Source organism: Aythya ferina (assembly GCF_964211825.1).
Source record: "Aythya ferina genome assembly, chromosome: 1".
Taxonomy (NCBI): Eukaryota; Metazoa; Chordata; class Aves; order Anseriformes; family Anatidae; genus Aythya; species Aythya ferina.
The window spans coordinates 111,772,856-111,789,644 of record NC_140296.1 but is presented as its reverse complement, the minus strand read 5'-3'; the positions used below and the strand labels follow the sequence as shown (position 1 = coordinate 111,789,644).

Here is a 16,789-nt window from a genome sequence, read left to right as displayed (position 1 = left end):
GAAACATGAGCAAACTGATTTGCTGGAAGACATTGGTGATTGTTTTATCTTCTTTTACCCTTTTCTTCTGTTTCTGCTTTGGAATTCACAGACTACATGGCTGAGGCTGGTATGCTCATCTGAGAATCTGTTACTCATATTGCAGGCTCCTGAATTTCATTTCACATATTTGTTTCTAAACATACTCTGGAGGCCAGGTTAAACACATTTCCAAGCTCTAATGGAAGTTAGTCTGCAGAATTTCTGTGCTCCAGAGTGCTTTGACTGGGAAAACATCTGAAGCTGTAATGCGTGTATCTAGAATTTGTGAATAAACTTAGGAACTGAAAGCAAATAGATTGTGCTGCTTAGGTTATTCAGCTTACTACCCTTCTAGTAATTAGTTTTCCAGCTCACCTCTCAGATCTTACTTCGAGAACTTCTGGGTTCAGTTAAACAGTAGGATATAATGCCACTCCTTCTGGCATTCACTTGAGTGTATCAACATAATCCCTTGCAAGCCAAGTAATAGCAAGTTAACTATGCCTATAATAATTCTTCCATCTCTAATTGTGGTCGTTTCCCTTTTGATACTGACTTTTGCAAATGGATAAGCAGCTTGGAAATAAAATGAAGTAATAAATTGTTATTTACATAGTGATAACATGTTAATGTGATGATGATCACACAAAGTAATCAACGAAAGATGAACATCTTCAGTTGTTCATCAGCAGTTTGGTAGTAGGTGTTTCAGCCTGCCACATGCCATGGGAGCAGGCTCGGTTTCACATGGCAGCACAATAGTTGGAGGGGAATGACGGGCAGTTCTGAAGGAGCCTGTCAGCAATGTGCTTGAAGGAATATTGTTGTGCTGCAGTGAAGTTTAAGTGCTATTGCTTCAGTTTGTGCAGGTGAGCATGGTGTCAGATAAAAGGCATCCACACCGAAACAGCAAGCTCTTTATTACTATAACTTGCAGCGTATGCTGGTAAAAATCAGTGATCTGTCACTTTACCTTCCTCTAATTATCTTTAGTTTTGCTTCTTTAGTTTTATGTCTTAGTTTGAATTAATGTGTTAGTGTTTGTAAGGCTTTTCATCTATGGACTGCTTTATATAGCTGATTTGTGTAATTATTATTCTTAATTGTTTCCGTTTGGTATAGTTTTAATTGAAACCACTAATTGACTAGTACTAATTCAATAAGAAGCAGAAATGGCAGGACTTTAAATTTTTTTCAAAGCTCTAGTGGCTTCCCTGAAGAATCAGGGAAAGATGGGAAGGAGCAATGGTTAGATATTCTTAAAGGTTTTACTTCATCCATATTAACCCCATTGATTGCTTGCTAATTGCAGTAATTTAAATGTGCCAATGCCCGTGTAGCAATAGACTCTGAGATCAGTCAGATTTCACTGGGAAAGCTTAAGTATTTGTGCAGTTTTTGTCGTTGGAACTGAAATGCTTTCTTTGAGTTATTATTTAGGAGATAAAAATGGTAAACTCTGAGTTACGCTCTGGTTTCTGTGGGCACATAGCCAGGACTATTGTTTTGCTGTGATTCCATAGTATTTAATTAAAGCTCTGTTTCTTGAAGAGGTGAAGGCAAAAGAGGATCTCTCCAGTGCTGAAGGAGAATTTCAAATACTAAATTGAAGGTTCAAAGCCTGGATACTAAGTAAAAGGGAAGTAATATTTGAAACTCTATGCATTTAACTCACCTTTGTGATCTGATGCACTACATTATTTTGTAAGGTGTTGGCTGGTTAAAAAAAAAAAAGTCATTTAAGTAGTAGTACTGCATGCTTTAAATCATGAGCAGGCAAGGTCAGTCTCAGACTAAGGACTTGATCTTTTTGCACCAAGTGTCTCTCCCTGCCCTGACAGTGTTCTGGCTTTTTAGGTGGCCAAAACAATGTGAGGGGCTGAGGCCCATGGGAAGCAGGGATATGGCAGGAGAGGAGGCTGAAGACCAGCTCCAGAACCATGAGGCTTGTTGGGTCGAATTTGGTACAGTACAGACATGGCTGCACTAAGCTGGTTATAAATGGTGAAGATTAACAGGAAACTTCTGAATTTGTACAAGTCTCTGAACTAGAGACACCGTAAATGTAGAAATAATGTTTTTCTGTAAAGGTCCCTTCCACTCTGTTTTTTTTCTGTTCTTAGTTAATCCTGCAAGTCTAAGTCAGACACATGAGGATTGCCAGCTTCTTGTTCTCATTAGCCTGCCAGCATCAGCATTGTTCATCATTTTGTTTCAGCACAAGACCTGTTTTTCCTGGCAGCATCCTTGATAATTGTCTTATGATCAGTTGAATCCAGCTCTCTTCTAGTATCAGGTACCTGTAAACCATCATTACGTGTACATATTCTTAGCTTTCTGACCTCTGTTTTACAAAAGAAATGGCACAGGACCCAAAGATGGCACACAAGCAGATTTTGAAGGGCATACTGCTGGGCTGAGAGCTAAGATGCACAGTATCTGGAGAAGGAGCTGACTTTCTACTCTCACTTTCCATTCAATTCTGAATACAGTGGGAGTGTTGCATTACATAACAGATGGAATAGCAGTGTTGCATTCCAGAGGCATAATGATTCCTCTGGAAAGGTGATCAGCAGCACTTTCACCACAGTATTGTGGCATCTCTTACCTCCTGCTGAGGCTTTACTACCATCTCTCATTTAAAAAGAAAATTACAGTCTGGCATGCTATCCTTGCATATCTTTGATGCAAGTCATTGAGTCTTTATAGTTCGTAACATGTTTAGGAAAACAAAGGTATTGTTCCAGAGTACTGAGGAGAATGACATTTTATAAGCTAGTGTTCGGCTTCAATTATGCATTGGTTTGCTATGAACAGTCTCTGTGTATGTGTACCAACTTTTTTTCATTTTCCTATATCACCTTTTTCCAATACTGCTTTGCCTTCCTATGGTCTAAAATGGAAAAGAACGTGTATTATTACTTCAGACTTACGTTTAATGCTCTCTCTGTGGTATACAAACAGCAGAAACATTACTCCATGGCTATATTTTTCCTTGATGCATTATGACACTGCTTAGATGCTGGTCACATGGATTTACTGCCTCAGTAGTTTGAGCACCTATCCAATAAGGTACTTTCAAATGTAATTATGTTTCTTGGAGTTTGATCTTTTCTAGTATATGTGTAATGGATCACAATCAGGATGTGTGACTCCCTTTACCTTCTGAAAGGCTCACAATATTTTTTACAGAGCTCAACCAGCGCTGTCTTATTTTATCATCTTATCCCAATGTTCCTACATTGGCTAATCCACAAGTGGCAGACGATTGAATTTCTGTCTGAAGGTTGTCTCACTTGGATTCCAAGGCTCATCTACAAAATCTCACCGAATTTCAGTCTCATTTGCCTGAAGAAAACATTTATGTATACCATAGTAACTTCCAGAGTGGAGGAAGGCTGAATCATTTGGAGAAGCTCATACTTGCACTTGTTCTAGTACTTAATGCTTCGTGTAAATAACAGGGAGGTGACTTGCTATTTGGGGTTTAACATTTTGAGTGCATTAACAGCTTTCTGCATTATCATGGCTACTTCAGCCATAGAACAAATGTTCTGCAGTCCAAGACCTATTAATGTTTGTATTTTGAGAACCAAAACAGGCTAAATAATCTGCCACTTTCCATCCTATATTCTTGTTTAACTTTTTTTTAATTCAGGTTTTGCTCTTCTCTTCCAATTACACTTAACTTCTACAGTTTTTGAGAGGTTTGCCACTGACTGTGATAGGTGTCTATATGCTGCTGCCCATGTAGAAAACTGTTGTCATCCTTTCCCCTAAACCTGTGTCACAGTTGTAGTTATGGCTCTACAGAGCTAACCTAACATGTCTGTGTGCATTCCTTAAGAGACTTTAAATTGGCATAGTTTAAATGTAAGACTTGGCTGAGGTGATCAGCTTTGGCAGACTGAAGGTGTTTCCTGTCCTGAGGCTGCCCCAGGGCACAGGGGTCGGTCCCATCATGTGGCGTAGGCTGCCATCACACGACAGTAGGCAGGGCCAGCAGTGGCATTTGCCCCAGCCACTGGAGTCACAGTGTGGCATCTGGCACAGGGGGTGGGCTGCAGGGAGGTGGGGTTCTGCTGGCTCTGCCAGGAAGCAGTGGTGTCACAGCCCACCCGGAGGACATGGCTTCTTTGAGATCTGCACCCAGCACAACTGAGGCAGCTCCCCAGACAGAGCCCAGGTAGGAAAGTGCTGCTACTCAGGTGTTGAGCTGTGGGGTGTGCCCTGCTTTTATGGTGGTACAGGAGCACCTGTGGGAGGTGTGCCTGTGTGGAGGAGCTCTTCCACCTAGTGACAGAGCTCCAGTAGCAGGTGAGGGAGGTGGAGTTATTAGCCTAGAGAAAAGGAGGCTCAGGGGAGACCTTATCACCCTCAACAACTACCTCAAAGGTAGCTGTGGCATGGGGTTTGGTCTATCATTCTGAGCAACAGCCGATAGAACAAGAGAAAATGGCCTCAAGTTGCACCAGGGCAGGTTCAGATTGGATATTGGGAAAAGTTCCTTCACTGAAATGGTTGTGAAGCATTGGAAGCTGCCCAGAGAAGTGGTGGAGTCACCGGTCCTGGAGGTATTCAAAAGACACGTGGATATGGTGCTTAGGGATGTGGTTTAGTTAGTGATAGACTTGGCAGTGCTGGGTTAACGGTTGGACTTGATGGTCTTTTCCAACCTAAATGATTAAGTAGTTCAATTGCTCTTCTGTTTTGCTAGCTATACAAACTTGGGGGTAAATGCATGGATAACAGAGGCTGTCTGCTTTTTTTTTTTCTCTACAGTAAACTTGTTGGTTTCCATAATGTTCTTTAAACTTGCTGTTTCCATTGTAATCTTTTAGCTGTGAACTGTACTCTAAAATGTTTATTTTCTGAACACATTAAGAGATTTTTTTCTGAAATTCTGTTATGTAGTATAGCTGTTTCTGCTTGAATGTCACTACAGCAGCTAGGAGTTTAAATCTGCGTTTGTAGATGGCAGTCAGCAACTTTGCATGCCAAGTGCAGGTCCTCTCTTTTGCTTTCTAGCTTAGACCTCTCTGAACCCATTTCTATGGAGATCATCTCACTGGAGGCAGCGTAAGGGAATTCTAAAAACTTTTAAAACTCTCTTTATTTTCATGATTCGACTTGTTTCCATGGAAATAGGATCAAAAAGATTGTCAGCAACTAACAGTTGAAAGTGAGAATTCACTTGTAGATTTTTGCAGACTCTCTGACTGCAAATACCAATGCCCAGGACAAGTAATAAAATCTTCCATTAAATGACCATAATAGGAAAAATTAAAAAAAAAAAAAAAGGGAAAAATGCCATTTCCTTTTTCTTTTCCCCTTTGGATATAATAAGTGCTTACCGAAATGATTTTGGTTACAGAAGTTACCTGTACGTGTAACTTTCTTCAGACTGCTGCTATCTGAAGAAACAGTTTTATATAATGAATGTAGTCCATACTTATTAGGGATTTGACCTGTTCCAAATGGACATCTGTGTGGGATTTATGTCAGAAAGCCACATTATTTCTTTTCAGGTTTGCTGTGTCTTCAAATGCAAGCCTCCATTTTTGTGTAAGAAGTAACTGACAGTTACATTTCTGAATTACCTAGTTCTGATACCTTCAAGACCTCTTTAGCATGACCCTTATGTGTGTTGTTCCTTGATTTAGAAAGGAAAACTTTCTTCTGTTGCCAGATATGTAATACAATTTATGACCTTTGAGGACTTGCCTTTGTGTATGTATTCCTAGTCAATTGCAGGGTGGCTGAAATCAACAAGTTTTCTTCCTGAATCCATTACTGCGTGTTGTTTTCAGGCACTGCTTTTTCCTTCAGTTCTCCCCCGAATGCAAGGCTAAAATTTATCCATATGTATTTTGCTCAACATCAAAGGATTTGTATAAAATATTTTACCCAGAGGTCCTATTATGTACTTAAGTACATATATCTGAATATGCTGCATGCCACAACCTTCCTTGCTAGGGAATGAGCTAAGATACACTGGTTAGTCATTTGTAAGCAAAGAACACTTGTTTTTGAAAGAATTGTCCTTAGAGTAAAAAGGTTAATGAGAAAGGTGAGGGAACTTTCTAGCCTGGGAAGCAAAATGTGTGGAACTCCTAAGGTCAGATGGTCTCTTCCATTCCTTACCTTACTGAGTAAGGGCTTGGGCCTGAGTAACTGGTGTCCATGCATTTTTCTTTGAATACAGTAAAATGTGCTGTGCAGGATACTAAAACTGCCATCCTAGATTACATAGCTACTGCTGGGATCAGTGCCTGAATAACTCTTATCTGAGATTAAGAACTCACTATTAATTCATCAGTCTGTGACAGCTTGTGGGAGAAGTGTCTTCCAGTACATGTGAAGTTACCTAGATATCAGTCCATGTAAAATAGACGTCTTCATCTGCTTGATGCAACTATTCCTATTAATTGGAAAAGCTTCTTACTGTGGAGCTTGATATAAACAAATCTACTGCTTTGTATGGCTAGTACCGGGTAAATCATGCCAATGTTCAGTTGAACATGTCTTAAATAGCGCACTCTGTCTGTGATAATGCCTCGCTTAAAGAGGCCAACAGTGGTTTAAAGATAATAGTCAAGATTCAGACACAATTGAAATAACCCTCACGTCTTCAGGGAAGTTATGACTACTTCCATCACACTGAAACTAGTCTGCTATGTTTATTTTTTTTTTGTACAATGCTATAATTAAAACACTTTCTTACGAAAAACTAATGCTTAAAACTGCATTTCACATATTGAATGTTAGTCTGTTTTTGGTAATGTTCATGGTTCTTACAGCCTTTAGTATAACCTACTAACTTCTAATAAACACCTCTTGCAGATTTCTAAATATAAGTGTAGTATTTGATTTTTTGCAAAGCTGTAGTATTTAGCTTAAGAAAAATAAATAAAGGGGGAACACTTTTGAAACCAAATGTCGGTATTATAGCTAGAACAAGACTGAAGTTATATCATTTGCTTTTTATGGTGTTCTCTGTACAGCTGTTGAATATTAGTGAAGTTCTAAAAGGAAACAGATTGTAAAGTAGTTCATAGAGATACGAAAACAGTTGAGATTTTCATCTAACTCAAGTCTTAGCGTGGTCTGTAGCCTTATCTCATACCTTGTACTTGAAAAAATGTAAGGATTACTTGTCATATTCTCTCCTGATCTTCAGATTCCATGTTCATCTGTTTCAGTGATGTTTACTCCTGCTTTATGCCACAAGTGAAAGTAAAATAGAATCTCCTATCAGTTTCACTGCTGGTTACAATGTTAAAATAGAATTTTGAAATCTTTTTTTTTCCAAATTTTTTTCTCCACTCCTTCATTGGAAGTCCTGGAACTTCACCAGTACAAACTAACTTTCTCCTGCTACTGTTTCCATCAGTAGTATCAGGTTTGTCTCATTTGAAAGATGAAAAATGCACTGAAAAATCTCACAAGTATGCAGTACACTGGGATGCCAAGAGACTCAATTTGAAGGTAGTCTCTGCTGTCATCTTGTCTAAATGCCGCAGCTTCTGCCACCTCTCATGCATGTCAAGTTAAGTGTTCTGGGAGGAGCTACAACATTATAGTGTTGACATTGCCAATAAGATAATTCTGTTTGTTTTTAAGGTTTAGGAGAAGAGTAATTTTACACAACTTAAAGCATAAAATGGTTTGGGTTGGAAGGGTCCCTTAAGGATCATCCAGTTCTAAACCCCCTGCCATGGGTAGGGACACTTCCCACTAGACCAGGTTGCTCAAAGTCCCATCCAGCCTGGCCTTGAACACCTCCAGTGATGGGGCATCCACAGCTTCTCTGGGCAACCTGTGCCAGTGAATAATTTCTTCCTAATATGTAAATCTGTCTTTTAGTTCCCCTTGTCCAATGACTACACTCCCTGGTAAAGAGTCTCTCTCTTATCTTTCCTGTAGGCCCACTATGTTTACACAAAACAATGCACCACCACAAAAGAGTGCATATTTGGTAAACTGTTCAGCATCTTTGTTGCACTGAATTTCATTTTTTTAATATTTCTTGGCTGTTGTGGTGGGGGAGGAATACTCCTCTAAAAAATTAAAAGCAGATTGCATTTCACCAAAGGAAGAATGTGGCCTTGTCAGAGATCATCACAGATTGAGTTCTGTCTGACTTCTGATGTTGATGTTTTGGGGTGGTAGAACTTGCCTCATTTGCAGTTAATATCAGAATAGTAATTAAGATTATGCACCAACAAGCTCACAGTTGTATTTATAAGCATAATTTATGCAATACATTTCAGTACAGTGGTTAGGTAGAAACATTAGATGTTAAAATTTTTTGAAAATACATTTTTTGGATGATTATTGTTCAGTATTTTTGCAAATGCTTTTTAAATATTTTTCTTGCCTAATGCATCAATTCTCACAAATTGGAAATTGTCAGTAGCACAGCTCAGAGCACAGTGGAAAGGCACAGGCATGGAATGTGTAAAATCTGCTATGAATAAACTGAAGCACTGCCCATGTTTGAACCCCTCTTGTTTTAGTCTTTGATACCTGTTATTGAAATGCTGAACCTTTTGCTTTCTTACACAAGTAGTAGATTTATATTATTAACAATATGGCTAGCAGCAAACTTTGGGGCTTTAATTTTTAAGTTCAACTCAAAGTATTGATTCGAAGTGAATATATAAATTTCTGAAGGAAATATTTATTAGTATAGAAAAGATCAGAACACGTGTCTGAGAGCATTGTTCACATATTTTATTAGTTCCTAGTTCCTAATTTCATATTAGGGGAGCATATTTTGTGATTTTCTTCTGTAATATTCTTAAGAGACAGTAGTATATTACGGCTTTTTTTGCTTTAATCTAGTTTATTTCAGTTCTGAGGACTGCTCTCAATTTTAAAAACTGTTGTCATCCTACCTATTATATTTTTATTCTGATTATTAATTTTGTTAGAGATCTCTCTGAAGCCTGTTACGCATTCTCCTTTTAATGTGGTTTGATATACGAATTCAGAAAACTTATTACACTTTTCAAAACATCTGCATTGTGGTTATATTTGTATACTGCTTAAACTTATAGGATGTGTTTTATCTATGGAGAAAAAGGTGCTATGCCCTTTTCTTATTTAACAGATATGGTGGCATGATAGGGATCGACAACTGAGACACCCTTCTATTTCTCTTTTAAAGAACCTCTACTGGCAAGATTTGAAGGCTTGGAGCTATGTATTTTAATTAAACACTTTTCTTTTCTAAATTTTTCTAAATCCTCCATGGCTGTGGAATCTTGAATTAATTCAAGCTGTGTGCATTCGTGCTTGGCAAAAGGGAAGAGACCTGGCCCATCAGAGTGTGGAAGTCCCCTTTTCCTTTCTGAAAGCCAAGATCTACTTGAGATATTGTGTACTGCTTGCTGCAGGGTATATTTTAATCCAATTTCAAAATCCCAAATTGGGAGCAGTGGTACACAGACAAGCAGTGTGATAACTAGTCCTCTATGACACAACTTTGACCAAATCTGATTTTTTTTCCTGATGTTGCCATAAATGATGAAGTAGTGGCTTTGTCCTTCCTGCATGTGTGCCAAACCCAGAGGTCAAAAACCTTTGGCAATGTAAAAATCCCATGAGAGGTAGCAGAACATTTGCCAACCATTGGCTATTGTCTGGTTATTGTATAAAAGTATGTGGTTTTTTTTTTGTTTTTTTTTTTTAAGATAACCTAGTCTGAAGGTCCTATTACTCTTGCTGCAATTGGGAGATGTAATTCTAAAAGTGGTTGCCCATAAATAGTTTGACTTACCCTACCCTCTAGGCTGGATATCAGGAAAAGGTTTTTCACCAAGAGGGTGGTCAGGCACTGGGACAAGCTCTCCAGGGCAGTGGTCACAGCACCAAGCCTGCTGGAGTTCAAGTGTTTGAACAACGCGCTCAGACGTGTGTTCTGATCTTTTCTTTTGGTTGGTCCTTTGAGAACCCAGGAGTTGGACTCAGTGATCCTTGTGGGTCCCTTCCAACTCAGATATTCTGTGACTCAATTTTTCTGGGTAGTTCCTAGATATATGCTCAAGTGATGAGGTATCCCACTCCTGATCACATCTGGCTCCACTTGGAATTCCTTTTTCCACTTCGAATTTCAGGCCAGTGGAGCTACAGGTTTGGGGATTTTTTTCTGCTACTTTTGCCACTATGGATCAGTTCACTCTTACAGGAAGTGTACTTCCCTGCCTCCTTTATTTTTTTTTCTGTTTACAGGAAGATTGTGTGAAAGGTCTTGGAGTTGGGCACAAGCTCCCCCACTTCTGTATAGAAACCTTACTTGTTTTTGGAACTTAGTTGGCCTCACATACTAGTTTTCTACATATTTATATGGGATTTTTCCTCTATTAATATTCATGTAGGCCTTGAATCATCTGATTGGGATTTTGCTGAAAATGAATACTTGACTCTGAATACCTTCCTCTTCCACAGAAAAAGATGAACAAATAATTGTTCTTTTCACCATGTTTCTAAATGGTACCTTTTTGTTCCTTTATTTTTATTGTTATTTATTACTTTGCTCTAAAAATTTTAAACTGAATTTATACTTCCTGTATTTTCTCAGTCTAGTAGACCAAAGGCCAACCATTACCTTCTTTGTAATGTTGAACTGGGTAGACACTGAAAGTTCTACTGCTTAAGTAGTTGAAATGCATCTTCAGAAATCTAGCTTTAAAGAAAAATTATGTATTGATACTGTGCATATTACAAGAAAAGAATTTGTAGGGTGGAGTTATTACTGCGCTATAGTATTTGAATTCATGTTTGAATGATGATGTGTAAGGTCCTTATCTTGCTATTGTACTCACAATTGCATGTTACGGGTAATTTGAACATGTGCTTTAATATGTTTTGTATGTATACCTCTATATACCTAATATAAAATTTTAAAATACCATACTGTGATTTAACCAAAATAACTGTAAAGATGAGAAAGTTTGGTCAGGTTTTCAATTCCTGTTTTCTCAATTTTAACCTCATGTTTCTTTTTAGTAGGCAAGTAATCTTAAATGTCTATTCATAACTGATGCATTCCAAGTATGCTAAATCATGAACATGCATAGTGTGTATTTTGATGTTTTATAGTATTACATTATCATAGTCTGGCGTTTTAAGTGATTTTCATCAATAAGACAAAACCCCATTCATTATATTGGTTTACATCTAGAATGCCATAAGAGAACAGTATGTCCAAAAGGCCACACCAAAACTTCTGGTGGGACAATATTTCTGGACACAGAACTATGACTTTTGCTGTCTTTCCATAAGAAGACACTCCATGTTTTATGGTATATTGTTGGTGTGGAAAGTTGACTCAATTTTGTTGAAAGTATTTTGGGGTTGTTGGTAATCCTTTATGGTAGCATATTATGTATTGAATTAGGCATTCAATAATCCTTTCATGTGTAGCACATGAATGGCTTTTCATAGATGTGTTTTTGATTTCTGAGTTCTTTAATCTACATTGATGTAACTTAAAAATTAAAAATAAATAAATAAATAAATTTCCTACTCTAGCTCCTAATTGTAAGGAAGAGAATTTGTAAGGGTAAAGAGATGTGATACCTGTAGCAGATTTATTTTCTTATAAAAAGAAATGAGCGTAATACAGAGCCTATGGGCCAGAAAAGTAACATGTGTCTGTACAATTTGCTGCATCTACAGAGTGTAAGCAGGACATGTGCCTCAGACCCATCAAATTGGAATGGCTGCATTCCAGCTGCTGACCGCTGCAGGCACTTGGCCTGTGAAGTGCCCCTGAGCAATGGAAATTGCTTGGAGGACCGCTGGAGAGCCAGTCTGTGAGCTCGCCAAATGGGACCGTTCTGGCAATTTTTTCAGCATAGGGGATTGAATCAGATGCCCGGGAATATTTTCAGGTGTATTGAATTTACCAGTGGAACCATGGCCAGTGTCTTCTATTGAAGCCATGTTGATTAGAGACTTTCTACAGTAATAAGCTTCTAATAATTAATAGCTTCTGAAAACTGACATACTCTTTTGTGGTTGGTATCTGCTTCTAAACTACTGTTTTTCCTCTAGTCTTTAGGTAAATTAGTCTTTAAGTAAATAATTATTTTTAACTATGCCATAAATGCATGCACATCTGTGTGTGTAGATTCTCTGTATATGCATAATTTTTATCTTGGTTTTCTCACAATCTGATTTCTTTTCAGTGGGATGCCATAACTGAAATGGATGAACACAATCGTCCCATTCATACATACCAAGTATGTAATGTGATGGAACCAAACCAAAACAACTGGCTGCGAACAAACTGGATCTCCCGTGATGCTGCACAAAAAATTTATGTGGAAATGAAGTTTACCCTGAGGGACTGCAACAGTATTCCGTGGGTACTGGGAACCTGCAAGGAAACTTTTAATCTCTACTACATGGAATCAGATGAATCTCATGGATTAAAATTCAAGCCAAACCAGTACACTAAAATTGATACTATTGCAGCTGATGAGAGCTTTACCCAAATGGACTTGGGTGACCGCATTCTTAAACTCAACACAGAAGTTCGTGAGGTTGGGCCAATAAACAAGAAAGGATTTTATCTTGCTTTTCAAGACATTGGGGCGTGCATTGCTTTGGTCTCAGTCCGTGTTTATTACAAAAAGTGCCCTTTCACAGTCCGTAACTTGGCCATGTTCCCTGATACTATTCCAAGGGTTGATTCTTCCTCTTTGGTGGAAGTGCGGGGCTCCTGTGTGAAGAGCGCTGAGGAACGTGATACTCCAAAATTGTATTGTGGAGCAGACGGGGATTGGCTTGTGCCTCTTGGACGGTGTATCTGCAGTGTAGGATATGAAGAACTCGATGGTTCCTGCCATGGTAAGAAAACAATGCTTGATTAAACATAGTCTTAAGATATTATATGAACAGTAAATAGCCCGTTGTGTCTGGGAAATACTGCATCACATTTTCAAGGAATGCCTCTTATGCAGAAATAAGCAATGTCGTTTAAAATCATTATACTATGGTTTCAAAGAAAATGTTTAGTTACTAAAGGTAATTTTCATTTTGTTGAAGATTGGTTTTTGTTGAATTGTGTAGATTCCTACAGAGTAAATGTTTATAGGCCTGTTGGTCACCTTGACTTCTTTTATAATTAGTGAACATTCTTCTAATCTATTTTAGATGTGTATTTCAGGATGAGATAAGCAGTGGTGGAAGTGTTTCCTCTTTGTTCTTAGAAAAGGAAACTTAGTCACCTAATTCAGACTTGGGTCTTTGCTGTAGGTGCATGAAGATGAAGTATTCACCTGAAGAGATGATGCTGTCATCCATGCTTTGGTGGGTTTTAATGCTTCCATGCGTAATGTGTTCTAGAAAATCTGTAACTGAGTTCAGTTGGAGAAGTTTGAGTCCCTATTCAGAATTAAAGCAAAAAAAGTTCAAATTGTGTTATCACCTTATGTCATGCTATGTGTCTAATACTGGTGTTTCCCAAAAACTAAGGTAAGAATACAGTAAGCAAAACTGCTGATGAAGTGTCAATACATCGGAGTGAGTTGCTGAATGCTGTTTTGCCTCCTTCTTGTATCTTAAGAGCTCCGTCTTAAAATAACTGTACTTGATCTCCCTTTGAAACTTTCACAGAGACCTCTGTGTGTGCTGGTGTGTGTAGAACAACATAGCACTGCACCTTGTTGTATGACAGAGCTAAGGATGTTTCAAATCAAGGCAGCTAACTGAAAATGGCTACAAGGGGGAATGTATCTTTCCTTATCAGCCTCTTCCATATGTAGGTAGGACAGAGGACACATGCAGGACAAAAAAGTATGTCTTTTGCAGAATCCAGGTGCTGTTATGCTTCATTAAGCCCCTTCTCTGCCCCTCTTGAAAGACTGGTTATGTTTGTCAGACTTTGATAATTGGGCTTCATGCGCAAATGGGAAAATTCAGATTACTTCTGTTTATAACGTGAATTTCTAAAACTTTGAGTCTAGTACTGTGCTTGAATATACCCCAAGCCTGTGACCTTGCATGGATTCAATTTGAGACTGACATCTATGGAGAATGTGTGTTGAGACTTACTTTCCACCTGCCATGCCTTCAGAATAGGTGATACTTAGTGCTTGGGTAATACTTAATCATAAAAGGCATGCATTTTTTTCATACAATGGAGTTTTGTGGTAGTTGGTTGTTTTGTCAGCTTCAGAAACAGTGTACTAAAGAACACATGTACTTTTCATCATTTTTCTACCTTTCATGAGTTTCACATAGACTTTTTTAAAAAGATACTCTTACTCTTCACTGTTGCAATGAATTGTAGAGAGCCGTAATAGCCATTGAGATATTAATCTGCTTTGGTTTAATTTTGTGTTGTAGCAAAAAGGGGAAAAAAAAAAAAGAGGTCTGTGTCTATAAATTATGCAAGTGAGATTTCTGTTGCCTAAATATTCTGCTCAAGAGCTACTCAGATTTAAGTAAGCTGTGCAGTGACCTTGAGATATATATGTAGAATATTAAAAGCATGCTATACAATGCAATCAGAATGAAATCTGCATACTGTTTGTTGTCTAATTCTGCTGCTGTTAATTATCAAAATATACTCATCGCAAAGTTTTGACAGTGCCATTACCAGAAAGAAATATAATTTTCTACAAAAGGTCAAAAGGTCCCTCTCTTAATGGGATAAGGATTTTCTTCGAGACATTAATACTTGATGAATTTCTGTCCATTATGCGAGTCATACTCTAGAACTGTACAGGAGCAATAAAACCAGCAACCAAAGCCCACATAAAATGTCAGGAAACCATTCTGCTGTGCATGGACTCCACTTATTTATTCAGTTGACCGTACAATCTGCTACTGAACAGGTACCTATTAAATTAAATGGAACATTTAGATGAGTATTCACATATTCTTACCTTCTTGCCCCAAGAGCAACATCTAACTATTTTAGATGATCATAATCTATTAGAGCTTCTGTATACATTTTGAAACCATTTCCATAGGTGTCTAAGATTTTCCTTTCAGTTATATTCAATGTATATTAATATTAGTGCTACTTTTTCTGACAGTTTCTCAACATTTGTTTGTTTTATTTCTTGGTGAATTTAACTTCACTAATGCCCACTCTCTTGGGTTTTGCTTAAGCAGTGACTTAGAGTTTCTGTCAAGATGGCTGTGTTTCCCTTTGTGCCAAAGCTTGTAGCAGAGATGTGTGCTTGGGTGGCTGCGGATGCATTTTTGTGAGTTTTTGAGTACTGTGAACTAAGATCACCAGCTAAGCTGACAGCAGGCTTCCAGACAGCCTTAGCAATTTTGAGAGCCTTGCTTCTAGGCTGAGGCAAGGATCGGAAGTTTGGAGCTAAAAAGATTTGTCACCAATCAATAAATCCTGAACCAACTTGTTCTTAATCATTACATCTTAAAGCACTTAAATGATGCTACCTTTCTGTGGAAAGATTGTGAAACATACACTTGCCTTGTTTTCATAGAAACATAAAGGTAAAAAAAACCACCTATGCATCTATTTATTGATACAATATATTTTATACAATCATGTATTTTTGGTTCCCTTTCCACCCTACATGCCCTCCAAATCCAAACCTGAACCCTCTTATCCCTTCCATTCCACCATTACAAGTCTGAACATGGGAAGGGAAGCACTGGATGCTGTTCTCTGTGTATCTCAATAGGCATCCCAATACCGGATGTATTGGAAATAGAGGAGAAAGTTACTAGAGTAGAACTAATCTAAACTGATTGCCATTGTTTTTCTCCTGTGTGACAGTAACTTTAAAGATAATGTTATATTATTTTGGAATGTCTTCTGGCAAGTAGTTGGGTGGTGGGCAGCATGCAGGCTAATACCTGAATATTTTTCCTACCTCCAAATGGAGTCAAACTTTCAATTACACACTAGTGCACGGTTCAGTGAGGAATAGTAAGTTTTTGATTATGAGTATGGCTTATCTATCACAAATCTTAAAAAGTACATCTCTATATTCAGGAATTACTATATCGCATTACTACTACAGTTATAAATGAGTTGGTTTTATATGCATCTCTCTTTGTCTGTGAAACTATCAGTATTGCTGATCCATTGTTTGCTTTAGAAGTGTAGTTTCAGAGTGACGGTGTCTGGAAAAGAACTGACAACTGGATTAAAATATCTGTTTTTATTAAATGTCTACTTGAATGCATCTAGAACAGTTCAGAGGGATGTTGATAGAGATTTTTTTATTGATTTGGGCACTATCTTGCTTTAGTGAAGTCAATGGAAAAAGTCTTATTGACTGCAAGATGCTCATGGTTATTCATGTATCGTGCATGTTTCTTAATGGCGTAGCCTGGAGGGGAAAAAAGCCATCTTCTCTGAACTGGTTCTTGATTCATTACATGTTAATAAATGTGTAGGAACCAATAATTTGGCATTGCTAATCACAAACATCTTGAGTATGAAACATTTGCTTTGCTAGATCATTGGTACCAGCCCCAGTAACAAGTGAGTTAGTCATAGCATAAAAGGAAGAGATGCTGCATAGGAGATTAGATGCATGAGATGCTAAACATCAGTTAAAAGTAGCCAGTTCAATGCAGTACCTTTTCTGAATTTCAGTTTAAGACAGAGGTCATCTTGGACTTAACAAATGCATAATATATGCAGGCCGTATGTTCATGAAAATTGTAGAATGGTTTGGGTTGGAAAGGACTGTTAGAGATCATCTGTTTCCAAACCCCTGCCATGGGCAGGGATGCCACCTGCTTTTTGCATTTAAAAAGAAAA

At 38.0% G+C, this 16,789-nt stretch overlaps 1 protein-coding gene across 3 annotated transcripts in view; it reads left to right on the top strand.

The window, feature by feature from the left end:
* Positions 1-16,789, top strand: part of EPHA6 (EPH receptor A6) — a 516,782-nt gene that overhangs the window by 114,041 nt on the left and 385,952 nt on the right. For all 3 annotated transcript variants that reach the window (XM_084506721.1, XM_084506720.1, XM_084506719.1), the window contains exon 3: positions 12,219-12,882. In XM_084506721.1, coding sequence (XP_084362847.1) covers positions 12,219-12,882 — 664 coding nt within the window. The remainder of the gene's footprint in view (positions 1-12,218; positions 12,883-16,789) is intronic.